Source organism: Dendrobates tinctorius, unplaced genomic scaffold, assembly GCF_039654945.1.
Source record: "Dendrobates tinctorius isolate UK_male_01 unplaced genomic scaffold, ASM3965494v1 ptg000007l, whole genome shotgun sequence".
In the NCBI taxonomy this organism is placed as follows: Eukaryota; Metazoa; Chordata; class Amphibia; order Anura; family Dendrobatidae; genus Dendrobates; species Dendrobates tinctorius.
Window position 1 is genome coordinate 55,106,106 of NW_027361675.1, and position 14,805 is coordinate 55,120,910.

Here is a 14,805-nt window from a genome sequence, read left to right on the forward strand (position 1 = left end):
CTATTGGGTTCAGGTCTGGAGACTGACTAGGCCACTCCAGGACCTTGAAATACTTTTTACAGAGCCACTCCTCAGCTGCTCTGGCTGTGTGTTTCGGGTCATTGTCATGCTGGAAAACCCAGCCACAACCCTTCTTTAATGCTCTTACTGAGAGATGGAGGTTTTTGGCCAAAATCTCACGATACATGATCCTTTCCATCCTCCCTTCAAAATGGTGCAGTCGTTCTGTCCCCTTTGCAGAAAAGCAACCCTGAAGTATGATGTTTCCCCCTCCATGCTTCATGGTTTGGACAGTGTTCTTTGCGTTATACTCATTTCTTCTTCAAACACGGCAAGTCGAGTTGACACCAAAAAGTTCTATTTTGTTCTCAACCTTCTCCAATTCCTCCTCTGGATCATGCAGAAGGTTATTGGTGAACTACAAACGGGCCTGGACATGTCACGTGATCGCGGGTCACCAATGGGTTGGCATGACAACCAGTGGTCTCCTGCAGACCTCTATGGTTGTCACTGCTGGATTGCTATGAGCGCCGCTCGGTGGACGGTGCTCATGGCAAGTCGGCAATTCTGCTAAATACCGGCGATCTGATCATCGCCTCTATGTAGTAGAGTCGATCAGGTTATGGCAGCTTCTTGTCTTCTATTGAATCATGCCAATAGTAAAAAAAAAAAAAAAAAAAAATGTTTTTAAAAATATAAAAAATAAATAGAAAAATCTAAAAGTTCAAATCACCCCCCTTTCGCCCCATTCAAAATAAAAAATCAAACATACACATATTTGGTATCGCCGTGTTCAGAATCACCCGATCTTTCAATAAAAGAAGGATTTACCTGATCTGTTAATAATGTAGTGAGAAAAAAGTAAAAACACCAGAATTACGTTTTTTTTGGTTGCCGCAACATTGCTGTAATAACGGACGATCAAAAGATCATATCTGCACGAAAATGGTATAATTAAAAATGTCAGCTAGGCTTGCAAAAAATAATCCCTCACCCAACCCGAGATCATGAAAAATGGAGACGCTACGGGTATCGGAAAATGGCACAATTATTTATTTATTTATTTTTTTCAAACTTTGGAATTTTTTTTCACCACTTAGCTGAAAAAGAACCTAGACATGTTTGGTGTCTATGAACTCATAATGACCTGGAGAATCATAATGGCAGGTCAGCTTTAGCATTTAATGAACATAGTAAAAAAGCCAATAAAAAAAAACCATTGTGGAATTGCACTTTTTTTTGCAATTTCACCACACTTGGAATTTTTTTCCCGTTTTCCAGTACACGATATTTTAAAACCAATGGTGTCGTTCAAAAGGAGGCCATATTGACTGAAAAATAAAAAGTTATGGCTCTGGGAAGAAGGAGAGCAAAAAAAAAAGCGAAAACGCAAAAACGAAAATACCTCTGGTCATGAAGGGGTTAAGAATCATACACTGATTTTCTGGATTTTTTTTTTTTTAAGATTCTGTCTCTCACAGTTGAAGTGTACCTATGATAAAAATGATAGACCTCTCCATTCTTTTAGTTGGGAAGACTTGTACAATTGTCAGTGTATCCAGTACTTATATTCCCCACTGTATGTACTTAGCACTGTGTACTGAAAGATCAGGATCTGATGTGCTTTTATTTTTTCATAACTTCTTCACTATGCGCATACACATACAAAATTGTTACTGACAGATTCCGCCTGGAACCCACCTGAAAAAGCATTAATCACATGCTACAAAGAAAAAACATAATGCACAGCAATATAAAAACGATTTGCTGTGCATATGTTCTATCTTTTGTCAATTCTTTTAACGGTTTCAGGCTTCAAGAACCAGGAAGCAACTAAAAGAAGTAGCATGGTCGTTCTTGGGCAATTATGTTTGAAATCACAAATAAAGATGCCAACGGTGTTTGCCTTGGATAACTTGTGCTGTGTACACATGCCCTTCGTGGGTCTTTTGGCTATTTTTATGTGCAGAACCCTTTTCATGGCAGAAGAGAACCATGTTTTTCAATTATGCTATCCTCAGCTGGAGATAAGGGTCGCATCTGACGCCCTTAGGCTGTGTGCACACGCTGCGGATTCCGCTGCGTTTCCGCAGCGGTTTTGGCCGCTGCGGACACGCAGCAGTTTTAGCTGTGGTGTACAGTACCATTCATTTGAATGGGAAAAAAAAACCCGCTGTGCCGACGCTGCGGAAAAAAACGCGCGGATTTGCTGCGGTTTTGAATCCGCAGAAAGAATTGCATGTCAATTCTTTCTGCGGAAACCGCTGCGGGTTCCTATCTCCACCATTGTGGAGATAGTGAATCCGCAGGACCAAACCGCAGGCAAAACCGCAGATAATCCGCAGGTCTTTGGACCTGCGGATTATCTGCGGTTTTTGCAAAATCCGTGCGGATTAATCCGCAGCGGATTCCGCAGCGTGTGCACGTACCCTTAAAATCCCATAAATGTGGTAGGCTTACTACCAGTGGTGTAGGTTATGTCCATGCTGATTTGCAATGCACACATGAGAGTTTTCATAGCTGTCCTATATTTTTTTTTTTTTCCATCTAGGCACATTTTGAGGCATCGGAAAACCTGACATTTTTGAAAATATTGACTCGTTGCTACGATCAGCTGAGGTCTGCTAAAACTGCTAAGGAGAAAAAGAAATTCTTCTTCCTCATTTTACATAATTTATATTTGGTTTGGATACATTCAAGGTAAACCGTTTTTTTTTCCTGAAGGTATTAATGAATCAGCCATTTTTTTTTTCACTGCAATTTCACTACTTCTATGGTCAACTTGTTTATTAAAAACCATCTGGGGTGGAGATATGGTGAACAGCCTCCCACCCACTTTTCAGCTGTTCACTAAACCTAGCCCTTAGGCCGGGGTCAAACTTGCGAGAAACTCGCACGAGTCTCGCACGTCAATACCCGACACTGCCGCCGGCACTCGGGACCAGATCATTCAGCTGCATAGAAATACATGCAGCTGATCGCTCCGGTCCTGAGTGCCAGCGGAAGTGCCAGGTATTGACGTGCGAGACTCGTGCGAGTTTCTCGCAAGTCTGACCCCGGCCTTATTATGGCCAATTAACCCCCCCTCAGCACTTAGTACGCTGGAGCATTTTCCTAGTTTCATACCAATGAAGCTAATTACCTCAGTGACACATATCTCTCCTCCAGTACTTTGCCAGTGACTTTGTCACACGTGCTTACACTATTTAAATAGCTTCGCTGCCCATTAAAGAAGCACTCCCATTAAAGTTGCTATCCTCTTAATATATTGCAGTCATCATATTATATGTCACTGTGTACTTACAATTGCTTATTTTCCCTTACTACCCAGTTAATTCTTCTCTTTCCCATTAGGTCTATGGCATCATGTGATAAAAAATGACTAGCTGAATCCTTCTAAGATCTATGTAGAAACAGGAAGTAAATTTTTCCTGCATGAGTCATGAGCCACTGCAAAAGTCACTGGCAGGAGGAGGAGTGGGAAGCTGGATCAGGAGTTGAAGAGGGAAATGATAAATGCAGGGACAAGAGACTTCCTGTTTCTATATTGAGCAAAGAAAATAAAGAATTATCTGGGTAGAAAGGCAAAAAGAGCAGTTGCAAGTACCCAGTGCGATATAATATGATGATATAAAAAGAGAGAAGCCAGCGCTGCCGATGGTCAGAACACATAACATGAAGTGCAATGCACATATTGACATCTAACTGTAATCAAAATGAGACATTTGGCAAAATATTGATCAGTACATTGAGCCACCCCGCCGCGCCAAGGCAATCTCATGTGGGAGGTCCTACTCTACATTTTTATTACTCACTGTGCCATTACGGCCTCCTGAATATTTTAAAAGCAAGACCATATCTATTACAAATGTACCTGAAACATGTCTGAATCGCTCCCGTGCAGCCAGATGAAACAAGTGCAGATAAAGGCCAACCAGGTCTGAACACAGACATCTCAGGTTAAACATCCACACGCTGCCCAACCAGCAAACACAGATGAAGGGCGATGCAGGCTCAGACACAGATGTACAAATTATAAAGCCTGGGGCAGGGCGGGGCTGCTGTGTGTGTGCACGGCAGCCTAGATCCATCACAATGAATACAGCAAAAATGGCGAACATAGCCCAGCGCGCACGGCAACAGTGGTGGTCAGTCACGACGCAATATGCAAATATAAAAAGAGAGAAGCCAGCGCTGCCGATGGTCAGAACGCATAACATGAAGTGCAATGCACATATTGACATCTAACTGTAATCAAAATGAGACATTTGGCAAAATATTGATCAATACATTGAGCCATTCCGCCACGCCAAGGCAATCTCATGTGGGGGGTCCTACTCTACATTTTTTATTACTTACTGTGCCATTACGGCCTCCTGAATATTTTAAAAGCAAGACCATATCTATTACAAATGTACCTGAAACATGTCTGAATCGCTCCCGTGCAGCCAGATGAAACAAGTGCAGATAAAGGCCAACCAGGTCTGAACACAGACATCTCAGGTTAAACAGGCAGGCTCAGGTGCACAAATTAAATAATGCCTGGGGCTGACCACCACTGTTGCCGTGCGCGCTGGGTTATGTTCGCCATTTTTGCTGTATTCATTGTGATGGATCTAGGCTGCTGTGCACACACACAGCAGCCCCGCCCTGCCCCAGGCTTTATAATTTGTACATCTGTGTCTGAGCCTGCATCGCCCTTCATCTGTGTTTGCTGGTTGGGCAGTGTGTGGAGGTTTAACCTGAGATGTCTCTGTTCAGACCTGGTTGGCCCTTATCTGCACTTGTTTCATCTGGCTGCATGGGAGCGATTCAGACATGTTTCAGGTACATTTGCAATAGATATGGTCTTGCTTTTAAAATATTCAGGAGGCCGTAATGGCACAGTGAATAATAAAAATGTAGAGTAGGACCCCCCACATGAGATTGACTTGGCGCGGCGGGGTGGCTCAATTTATTGATCAATATTTTGCCAAATGTCTCATATTGAATACAGTTAGATGTTAATATGTGCATTGCACTTCATGTTATGCGTTCTGACCACCGGCAGCGCTGGCTTCTCTCTTTTTATATTTCTATATAATATGATGACTGCAAAATATTTGTAACAACTCTGCTGGCATCGCTGCATGACCTCCCATTCCCCACTCACCAACTTGCTCACTGCTCCAGGCCATGCTGTGAGTTCTATTTACTGCCAGCTCCTTGTCTTGCCTCCTGTCTGCTGTGTTCATGTTTCCTGACTGTGTGTATAGGGGGGCTGTGCCTTAATTCTCTGCTTCTTATGGAGTCAGGGTGCACCTGGCTAATGTGTCCCTGACCAATTACCTAGAGCCCTCTACTATTTAGGCCTGCCCCACCCACTGGAACATTGCCTGAGCAACGTCTAAACTCATTGATTTGCTGCTGAGTAAGCCAGGCCCTGTTCTGAGTAAGCCAGGCCCTGTTCTGTGGCTCTCCTCCTAGCTTTTGTCTTGTGTCTGTCTGTATGCTCTCCAGGAGGCAGAATATCCTGGTCTCTGTGCTATAGGTCCAGACTTTGTCTTGCCTAGTACCTCTGTCCGCCCTCCAGGAGGCAGAATATCTGGGTCCTTGAGTCTTTGTCCCTGTACTTTGTCTGAACTCTGTCCTACCCCTGCCTCCTTGTCTTTGACTTCTTTCCCTGCTGTGCCTTTCCCTGTGTCCTCCCTGTCTGTGCTCTGCACCCTTGCAGCTCTGCCTGCCCTGCACCCTTGCAGCTCTGCCTGCCCTGCACCCTTGCAGCTCTGCCTGCCCTGCACCCTTGCAGCTCTGCCTGCCCTGCACCCTTGCAGCTCTGCCTGCCCTGCACCCTTGCAGCTCTGCCTGCCCTGCACCCTTGCAGCTCTGCCTGCCCTGCACCCTTGCAGCTCTGCCTGCCCTGCACCCTTGCAGCTCTGCCTGCCCTGCACCCTTGCAGCTCTGCCTGCCCTGCACCCTTGCAGCTCTGTTTGCTCTGGACCTTTGGAGCTCCACCTGCTCTGCACTCCTGCGGCTCCGCCTGCTCTGCACTCCTGCGGCTCCGCCTGCTCTGCACTCCTGCGGCTCCGCCTGCTCTGCACTCCTGCGGCTCCGCCTGCTCCGCACTCCTGCGGCTCCGCCTACTCCGCACTCCGGCTCCGCCTACTCCGCACTCCTGCTTTGTCATATTCCACTCCCTCCTATCAGTGCTCGTACCTGCACCTCCTGCTTAAACAGGACCCTACCTGTTCCTCCATATTCCATTCCTTCCAGCCAGTACCCGCTCCTGCTGTGTGAACAGATCCCTACCTGTTCTTTCATGCAACACACCTGCCTGCCTGTCTCTCAAGCCGTGGCTGCCTGCCCTGTGTCTCCAAGCCGTGCCTGCCTGCCCTGTGTCTCAAAGTCGTGCCTGCCTGACAGAATCACTGATTGGGTGGATCAGGGAAATGCTGTAGATATAGTATATTTTGACTACAGCAATACATTTGACAAAGTATCTCACACAATCCTTATTGAAAAAATGACTAAGTATGGAATGGACAAGGCAACTGTTAGGTGGATTCATAACTGGCTTAGTGATCGGACCCAAAGAGTGGTCGTAAATGGCTGCACATCCAGTTGGAAGAATGTCTCAAGTGGGGTACCACAGGGTTCTGTCCTAGGCCCTGTATTGTTCAACATCTTTATCAACGATTTAGATGAAGGAATTGAGGGTAAACTAATTAAATTTGCTGATGACACAAAGCTAGGAGGGATAGCTAATACTAGAGAAGAAAGAGAGAGGATTCAAAAATATATAAATAAATTGGAGCAGTGGGCAGCAACTAACAGAATGGCTTTTAACAGGGAAAAATGCAAAGTACTACATCTGGGCAATAAAAATGAAAAAAGAATATACAGAATGGGAGGAATAGGGCTAAGCAACAGCTCATGTGAAAAAGACTTGGGTATACTAATAGATCACAGACTGAATATGAGTCAACAGTGTGATGCAGCAGCAAAAAAGGCAAATGCAATTCTAAGATGTATTAACAGAAGCATACAGTCTAGATCACGTGAAGTCATTATTGCCCTCTACTCCTCTTTGGTCAGAGCTCATCTGGAATACTGTGTCCAGTTTTGGGCGCCACATTTTAAAAAAGACATCAACAAACTGGAGCAAGTTCAGAAAAGAGCGACCAGAATGGTGACCGGTCTGCAAACCCTGTCTTATGAGGAAAGGTTGCAGGATTTGGGAATGTTTAGCTTGCAAAAAAGAAGACTGAGAGGAGACTTAATAGCTGTCTACAAATATCTAAAGGGCTGTCACATTGTAGAAGGATCATCTTTATTCTCATTTACACAAGGAAAGACTAGAAGCAATGGGATGAAACTGAATGGGAGGAGACACAGATTAGATATTAGAAAAACTTTTTGACAGTTAGAGTGATCAATGAGTGAAACAGGCTGCCACGAGAGGTGGTGAGTTCTCCTTCAATAGAAGTCTTCAAACAGAGGCTGGACAGACATCTGTCTGGGATGATTTAGCGAATCCTGCTTTGAGCAGGGGGTTGTACTAGAAGGCCCAGGAGGTTCCTTCCATCTCTGTGATTCTATGATTCTGTGATCCTGCTTGCCCTGTGTCTCAGCCGTGCCTGCTTGCCCTGTGTCTCAGCCGTGCCTGCTTGCCCTGTGTCTCAGCCGTGCCTGCTTTCCCAGTGTCTCAGCCGTGCCTGCTTGCCCAGTGTCTCAGCCGTGCCTGCTTGCCCAGTGTCTCCGCCGTGCCTGCCTGGATACCAGCCGTCACCGTGCCTACCTGCCTGCCTGTCAGTCGCACCTGTCCAAGTGACTTGTCCCCGAGTGGGATCAGCAGCCACAACCAGACACCACCCTGGAGTGGCACCCGGCAGCTACCTGCCGCACAAGCCTGACCTCACCATCAGAGGCTCCAGCAAAGAACGAGGTGGCTGTCGTAGTCATGCCCCTTCCAGAGTAGTCTGGTCTGTGGTACAGTGGGGCCACAACCCCCCATGCTTGCGCCAATCAGCCAAGGTGCGAGCGTGACAATATTAAGAGGATAAAAATTGTAAATTCCCACTTATGTGTGTGTACCTGATGCCGCATGGTCCCCAATTGATTATGTGAGTAACACACAGGTGCTCTTGGGCACATACGCATATGGAAAATGCCAGAGATAGCAGCGCACAAATTTTTCCCTTATGCACGGCACTATAAATAACAGCACTCTTCAAAATAGAGCAGGGGTGGGAAATTTATTTTCCCAAGGGGCCACATGAGACCATGACTATTGTGGAGGCTGCACCAATAGGCTGATATTAATTTTGCTCAATATTAATATAATATAAACATTTTATTAATAATTGTATGACTTAATATTGAGCATAATTAAGTATGCTGACATCCGCCTATATATGACCCACCACATAGCCCCCTACATACAATATGAGCCCCCTCACAGCCCCCTCAATTAACAATCAAAGCAATCAATCTATGGGACCCTTATACATTTAATCCATAACAAACAAAAACCCTTACAAATTCTCTTTATTTAGTTTTAAATACTTATGTTCCCCCTAAAAATTGAGAAAAGTATTCAAGGATTGATACCTTTATTTAGTTTAAAAACCTAACACATGAAGACATAAATGCACACACATTTTTACAGAAAAACAGTGATTTAAAAAAAAAAACAAAAACAGAAATGAGGAGAGATAGGGACTTGTTTTGCCCTTCACAATTCCTTTCCTGATAGCTGAGTTTGCCACCATAAGTTGAAACGGTATGACGTCCCCACTCCTCGTCGACTGCCCCTATGTAGCCTTACCGCTACTCTAACTGACCAGGCATCCTCAGTAAGTGATCAGATAATAAGTAATCAACAGATATAAATATATACAATATAAATACTAGTGTGCTGAGGGGTATTCAAAATAAAGTTTCTTTCTCATTAATGTACACTCTGCCCCCATTTTGACTGAAAAAAAATCAGAAATGTAGAAATTTTTGCAAATCTATTAAAAAACAAAAACTGAAATATCACATGGTTGAAAGTATTCAGACCCTTTGCTCAGACACTCATATTTAAGTCACATGCTGGCCATTTCCTTGTGATCCTCCTTGAGATGGTTCTACTCCTTCATTGCAGTCCAGCTGGGTTTAATTAAACTGATAGGACTTGATTTGTAAAAGCACACACCTGTCTATATAAGACCTCACAGCTCACAGTGCATGTCAGACCAAATGAGAATCATGAGGTCAAAAGAACTGGCCAAGGAGCTCAGAGACAGAATTGTGGCAAGACACAGATTTGGCCATGGTTACAAAAGAATTTCTGCTGTACTCAAAGTTCCTAAGAGCACAGCGGCCTCCATAATCCTTAAATGGAAGAAGTTTGGGAGCACCAGAAGTCTTCCTAGACCTGGCCGCCCAGCCAAACTGAGCAATAGTGGGAGAAGAACCTTTGAGAGAGAGGTATAGAAGAACCCCAAGATCACTGTAGTTGAGCTCTACAGTTGCAGTTGGCAGATGGGAGAAAGTTCCACAAAGTTAACTATCACTGCAGCCCTCCACCAGTCATGCCTTTATGGCAGAATTGCCTGACGGAAGCCTCTCCTCAGTGCCAGACATATGAAAACCCACATCGAGTTTGCTAAAAAACACATGAAGGACTCCCAGACTAAGGAAAATAAGATTCTCTGGTCTGATGAGACGAAGATAGAACTTTTTTGTGATAATTCTAAGCGGTATGTAAGGAGAAAATCAGGCACTGCTCACCACCTGCCCAATGCAATCCCAACAGTGAGACATGGTGGTGGCAGCATCATGCTATGGGGATATTTTTCAGCTGCAGGCACAGGACGACCGGTTGCAATTGAAGGAAACATGAATGCAGCCAAGTACAGAGATATCCTATGCTCTGGACCTCAAACTTGGCCAAAAGTTCACCTTCCAACAAGCCAATGATCCTAAACACACAGCTAAAATAACAAAGGAGTGGCTTCAGAACAACTCTGTGACCATTCTTGACTGGCCTAAACCCAATTGAGCATCTTTGGAGAGACGTGCAAATAGCTGTCCACCAACGTGGACGGAACTAGAGAGAATCTGCAAGGAAGAATGGCAGAAGATCCCCAAATCCAAGTTTGAAAGACTTGTTGCATAATTCCCAAGAAGACTCCTAGCTGTACTAGCTCAAAAGGGTGCTTCTACTGAATACTGAGCAAAGGGTCTGAATGCTTATGACTATGTGATATTTCAGTTTTTCTTTTTCAAGAATTTCTACATTTGTTATTTTTTCAGTCAAGATGGGGTGCAGATTGTACATTAATGAGAACAAAATGAACTTTTTTGAATTTACCAAATGGCTGCAATGAAACAAAGAGTGAAAAATTTAAATAGATCAAACGGTTTGTAATGACTCTATATAATATGAGTTTAACTTTTTGTATTTAAGAACTGAAATAAATTAACTTTTTGATGATACTCTAATTTTGTGAGAAGCACCTGTATATAATGTATATATCAATATTTCTCAACAAAGTCCAAGAAGAAGACCATAAGCCATACTGCAATGAAGATAACAGCTAACAAGCCCAGGCAATATGCCCCCACATATCCCCCTACATACAATATGAGCTCTCACACAGCCCCGTACATACAGTATGAATCCACAGACAGCTCCCTACGTACAATGTATGTTCACTTACAGCTTCCTACATACAGTATGAGCCCACACATAACTACCTATATACAGTATAAGCCCCACATAGCCCTATATATAGTATGAGCCCCCATATAGATACCTAGATACAGTATGAGCACTGACATAACTCACTATAGACAGGATAAGCCCCACATTTAGCCTTCTATATACAGTATGAGCCTCACATAACAGCCTATATACCGTACATTATGTGAACCCACATACCCTCCTATATGCAGTTTGAGCTCGCACATAACTTCCTATATGCAGTATGAGTGTGCAGATAGCCTCCTGTATATAATATAAGCACCTATATAGCCTCCTAAATGCAGTGTAAGCCTCTATATAGCCTCCTATATACATTGAGTCGAGTCCCTATATAGCCTCCTCTATATAGTGTGAGCCCATTTATATCCTCCTGTATACAATGTGAACCCCTATATATCTTGTATACAGTGTGAGTCCCTACACAACCTCCTGCATATAATGAGAGCACCTATATAGCCTCCTATATACATTGAGTCCTTATATAGCCTCTTGTATACAGTGTGATGCCCCTATATAGCCTCCTGTATACAGTGAGTCCCTGTACTGCCTCCTGTATACTGTATAATGTGAGCACCTATATAGCCTCTTGTATACATTGTGAGTCCCTCTATAGTGTCCTGTATACACAGTGTGAGCTCCTATATAGCCTCCATTATGTGCCCCTATATAGCCTTCTGTATGCAGTGTGAGCCCCTTTCTATCCTCCTATATACATTGAATCCCTATATAGCCTCCTGTATATAGTGTGGGTCCCTATATAGCATTGTGTATATAGTGTGAGTCCCTATATTGCCTACTGTATACTGTGTGAGTCCCTATATAGCATGTTGTATGACATATGAATGGTATAAGTTGAACAAAGCAGGTCAGATATGACATCATTTGAAGTGTGACATCTTTAAAGTGTTACATCAGAAATATACCAGAAATAGTCCAGAAATCGGTCAGAACATCAGAAATATACCAGAAATAGTCCAGAAATCGGTCAGAAGGTAAGAATAACCACTGCTTTCTAATTAGAATTGCCTTTCTTGTCTTACCCTGCTCTTTAACCATGCTTACATTTGCCCTCACCGTTTTTGCTCCACTTATCTTCACTCTCCTTCGCTATCCCCAAATCCCTGCACCCCCAAACCAAATAACTATCTCCCCCTCTCTCTTACCCCCCTACCTCACTTCATCTGCAGACATACTCCTTAACCTCAGACCTCTCCGACTAAAATATAATACAAGTTGATCACTCTCCTTCACCCACCTACTTTCCTTTTCTCTGCTTCTCACTGCTGGTGACATATCCCCCAAACCTGGCCCCCCCCTGCCTCATACATCCCACTAATCCTCACCCCTATCTTTCTCACACTAAGAGAAATTACCGCAATCCCTCACACTTAAAACCTCTGTCACTGACCCCCACCCTCCCGCTCCCTCTCTCTGGAGCACTTTGGAATGCCTGCTCCATCTGCAACAAGCTCCACATGATCCACGACCAGGGTCGGACTGGGGTGTCTGGGGCCCACCAGGGGAATGGACTCTAGGGGTCCACCCTACAGCTATATGCAAATATCTGTCAGTCGTAATCCCCATTATAGTGGAGCATCGGCTGTAAAACAGGCGACTCCTGCACATCTACTGTGCGCCCCCATAACTGGATGTATAATTACGGTAGTTTACATTAATGGGGTTCTTTGGTTAAAACAAGTTATCACCGATCCATGGGCTCCACAGGATAGGTGAGCGCTTATGACCGACCATTAGAAACTGCGCCGTTCGGAAGAATGAGGAAGTTTTATCGTTGATAGGACACTTATCCCCATTTTAAAATGGAGTGGCAGGTGGGATGTCTGACCGCAGCTCCATTCATTCTCTTTGGGGATTCCAGAAAAAAACAAGTGCAGCCACTGAGGAAATTAATGGATCAGTGGTTAAGTCGGACATGCCACTCCAGTCTAATGGAGATAAAAAGTTCTACATTTTGCTGAATGGGTGCAAGTAGTCAGACTTCCACCAATCAATACATTATCACTTATCCTGTGGAGAGGTGATTACTTTTTTCACAGGAAAGCCCCCGTCACACAAAGTGACGCACCAGTGATCCTGACAACGATATGACCTTGTCAGCATCGCTGGTGTGTCGCTACATGATTGCTGGTGAGCTGCCACACAGGCAGATCTCAGCAGTGATCAGGACCAGCGACAACGCTGGTAACAAGCGCACGCGTCGCTTAGTTACCCGCAGTGTACCTTAGATACCAGCGTGCTGGTGCAGGGAGCTGGTATCCAAGGTAAACAGTGGGTTTCTAAGTGACGCGCGCGCTTAGTTACCCGCAGTTTACCTTGGATACCAGCTTCAGCTCGCTGATCGCTGGTCTCCCACCTGCCACATGCAGCGATGCGTGCTGGTCAGCGGGAGACCAACGATCAAAAAAATGTCCATGGCTTTCGAGCACGATCAGCGATACCCGGCGGGGGGGGGGGGGGGGGGGGTCGCTGATAGGTGTCACACACAGCGAGATCACTGCTGAGATCGCTGTTGCATCACAAAACTTGTGACTCAGCAGCAATCTCGCTAGCAATCTTGCTGTGTGTGACGGGGGCTTAAGTGCATCTCTACCGCTGTGTGCCAAGTATTTAATTAATAGAGAGAACAAATGACCACCATACACAACACAATCCACTACACCAAGACCAATAATGCCACATACAGGGAAGAAATTCCACCACACCATGACCAGACCACATAGTGACCAAATATTACCAGCATAGAGCGACAAAATAATACCACATACAAGGAGAAATACCACCACACCATAACTAGACTACATATTCCACCACATGGTGACCGAATAATACCACATACAGAAAAGAAATACTGCCACACCATGACCAGACCACTTAGTGACTGAATAATACTACATACAAGGGACAAATACCGCCACACCATGATCAGACCATATAGACCATATATTCTAAAGACATACTAATAGGGAATTTAGATTGTGAGCCCCATCGGGGACAGTGATGATGTGTGCAAAATGTAAAGCGCTGCGGAATTTGTTAGCGCTATATAAAAATAAAGATTATTTATTATTATTATTATTATTATAGTGACTCAATAATATGACATATTACCAGCATATAAGGACCAAATAATACCACATACAAGGAGAAATACTGCCATGCCGACATCAGACCACAAATTACCACCACATAATGACCACATACTGCAATACTGATCATGAATACAACCCACAATACTAACACTGTTATTACCAGCAGTGACATTATACATAGGTACTCTGTATATAGTGTCAGTGTACAGGTAATACAGTGATCACTAGTGACATTATACACAGGAGCTCTGTATATAGTGTACAGGTAATACAGTGATAAACAGTGACATCATACACAGGAGCTCTGAATATAGTGTCAGTGTACAGGTAATACAGTGATCACCAGTGACATTATACACAGGAGCTCTGTATATAGTGTCAGTATACAGGTAATACAGTGATCACGAGTGACATTATACACTGAACCTCTGTATATAGTGTACAGGAAATACAGTGATCAACAGTGACGTCACATAGCAGTAACATTGAAAGGTCTCCAGCCTATCAAAGGCTTCAGGAGTCATTCAACGTAACTGCTATGTGACATCAACCCATGGCCTGTCTCAGAGCAGAATGCCCTGTCACAGCTGCAGCTGGCATTCATCTTGATGTGCGATGTCACCAGGGTCAGTTCCAGGTTTTTGTGGGTCTCGGGCGAAAGAGTCTCAGTGGGCCCCTTTAATACATGCCACGATTCATGATGCACAGATAAAAAATACAGGTATAGTACAATATGGGCACCACATAGTCCTCCATACAATATTATGGGCACCACATAGTCCTCCATACAATATTATGGGCACCACATAGTCCTCCATACAGTATTATGGGCACCACATAGTCCTCCATACAGTATTATGGGCACCACATAGTCCCCCATATAGTATTATGGGCACCACACAGTCCTCCATACAATATTATGGGCATCACATAGTCCTCCATACAGTGTTAAGGGCAACACAT

The 14,805-nt window shown here is 44.2% G+C and overlaps 1 protein-coding gene across 1 annotated transcript in view; it reads left to right on the plus strand.

Annotated features, from left to right (window-relative positions):
- The window catches only part of LOC141086031 (uncharacterized), a 971,752-nt gene that overhangs the window by 8,860 nt on the left and 948,087 nt on the right, over nt 1-14,805 (plus strand). The window contains exon 6 of the mRNA XM_073571764.1: nt 2,552-2,700. Within this exon, the coding sequence (XP_073427865.1) occupies nt 2,552-2,700 (149 nt within the window). The remainder of the gene's footprint in view (nt 1-2,551; nt 2,701-14,805) is intronic.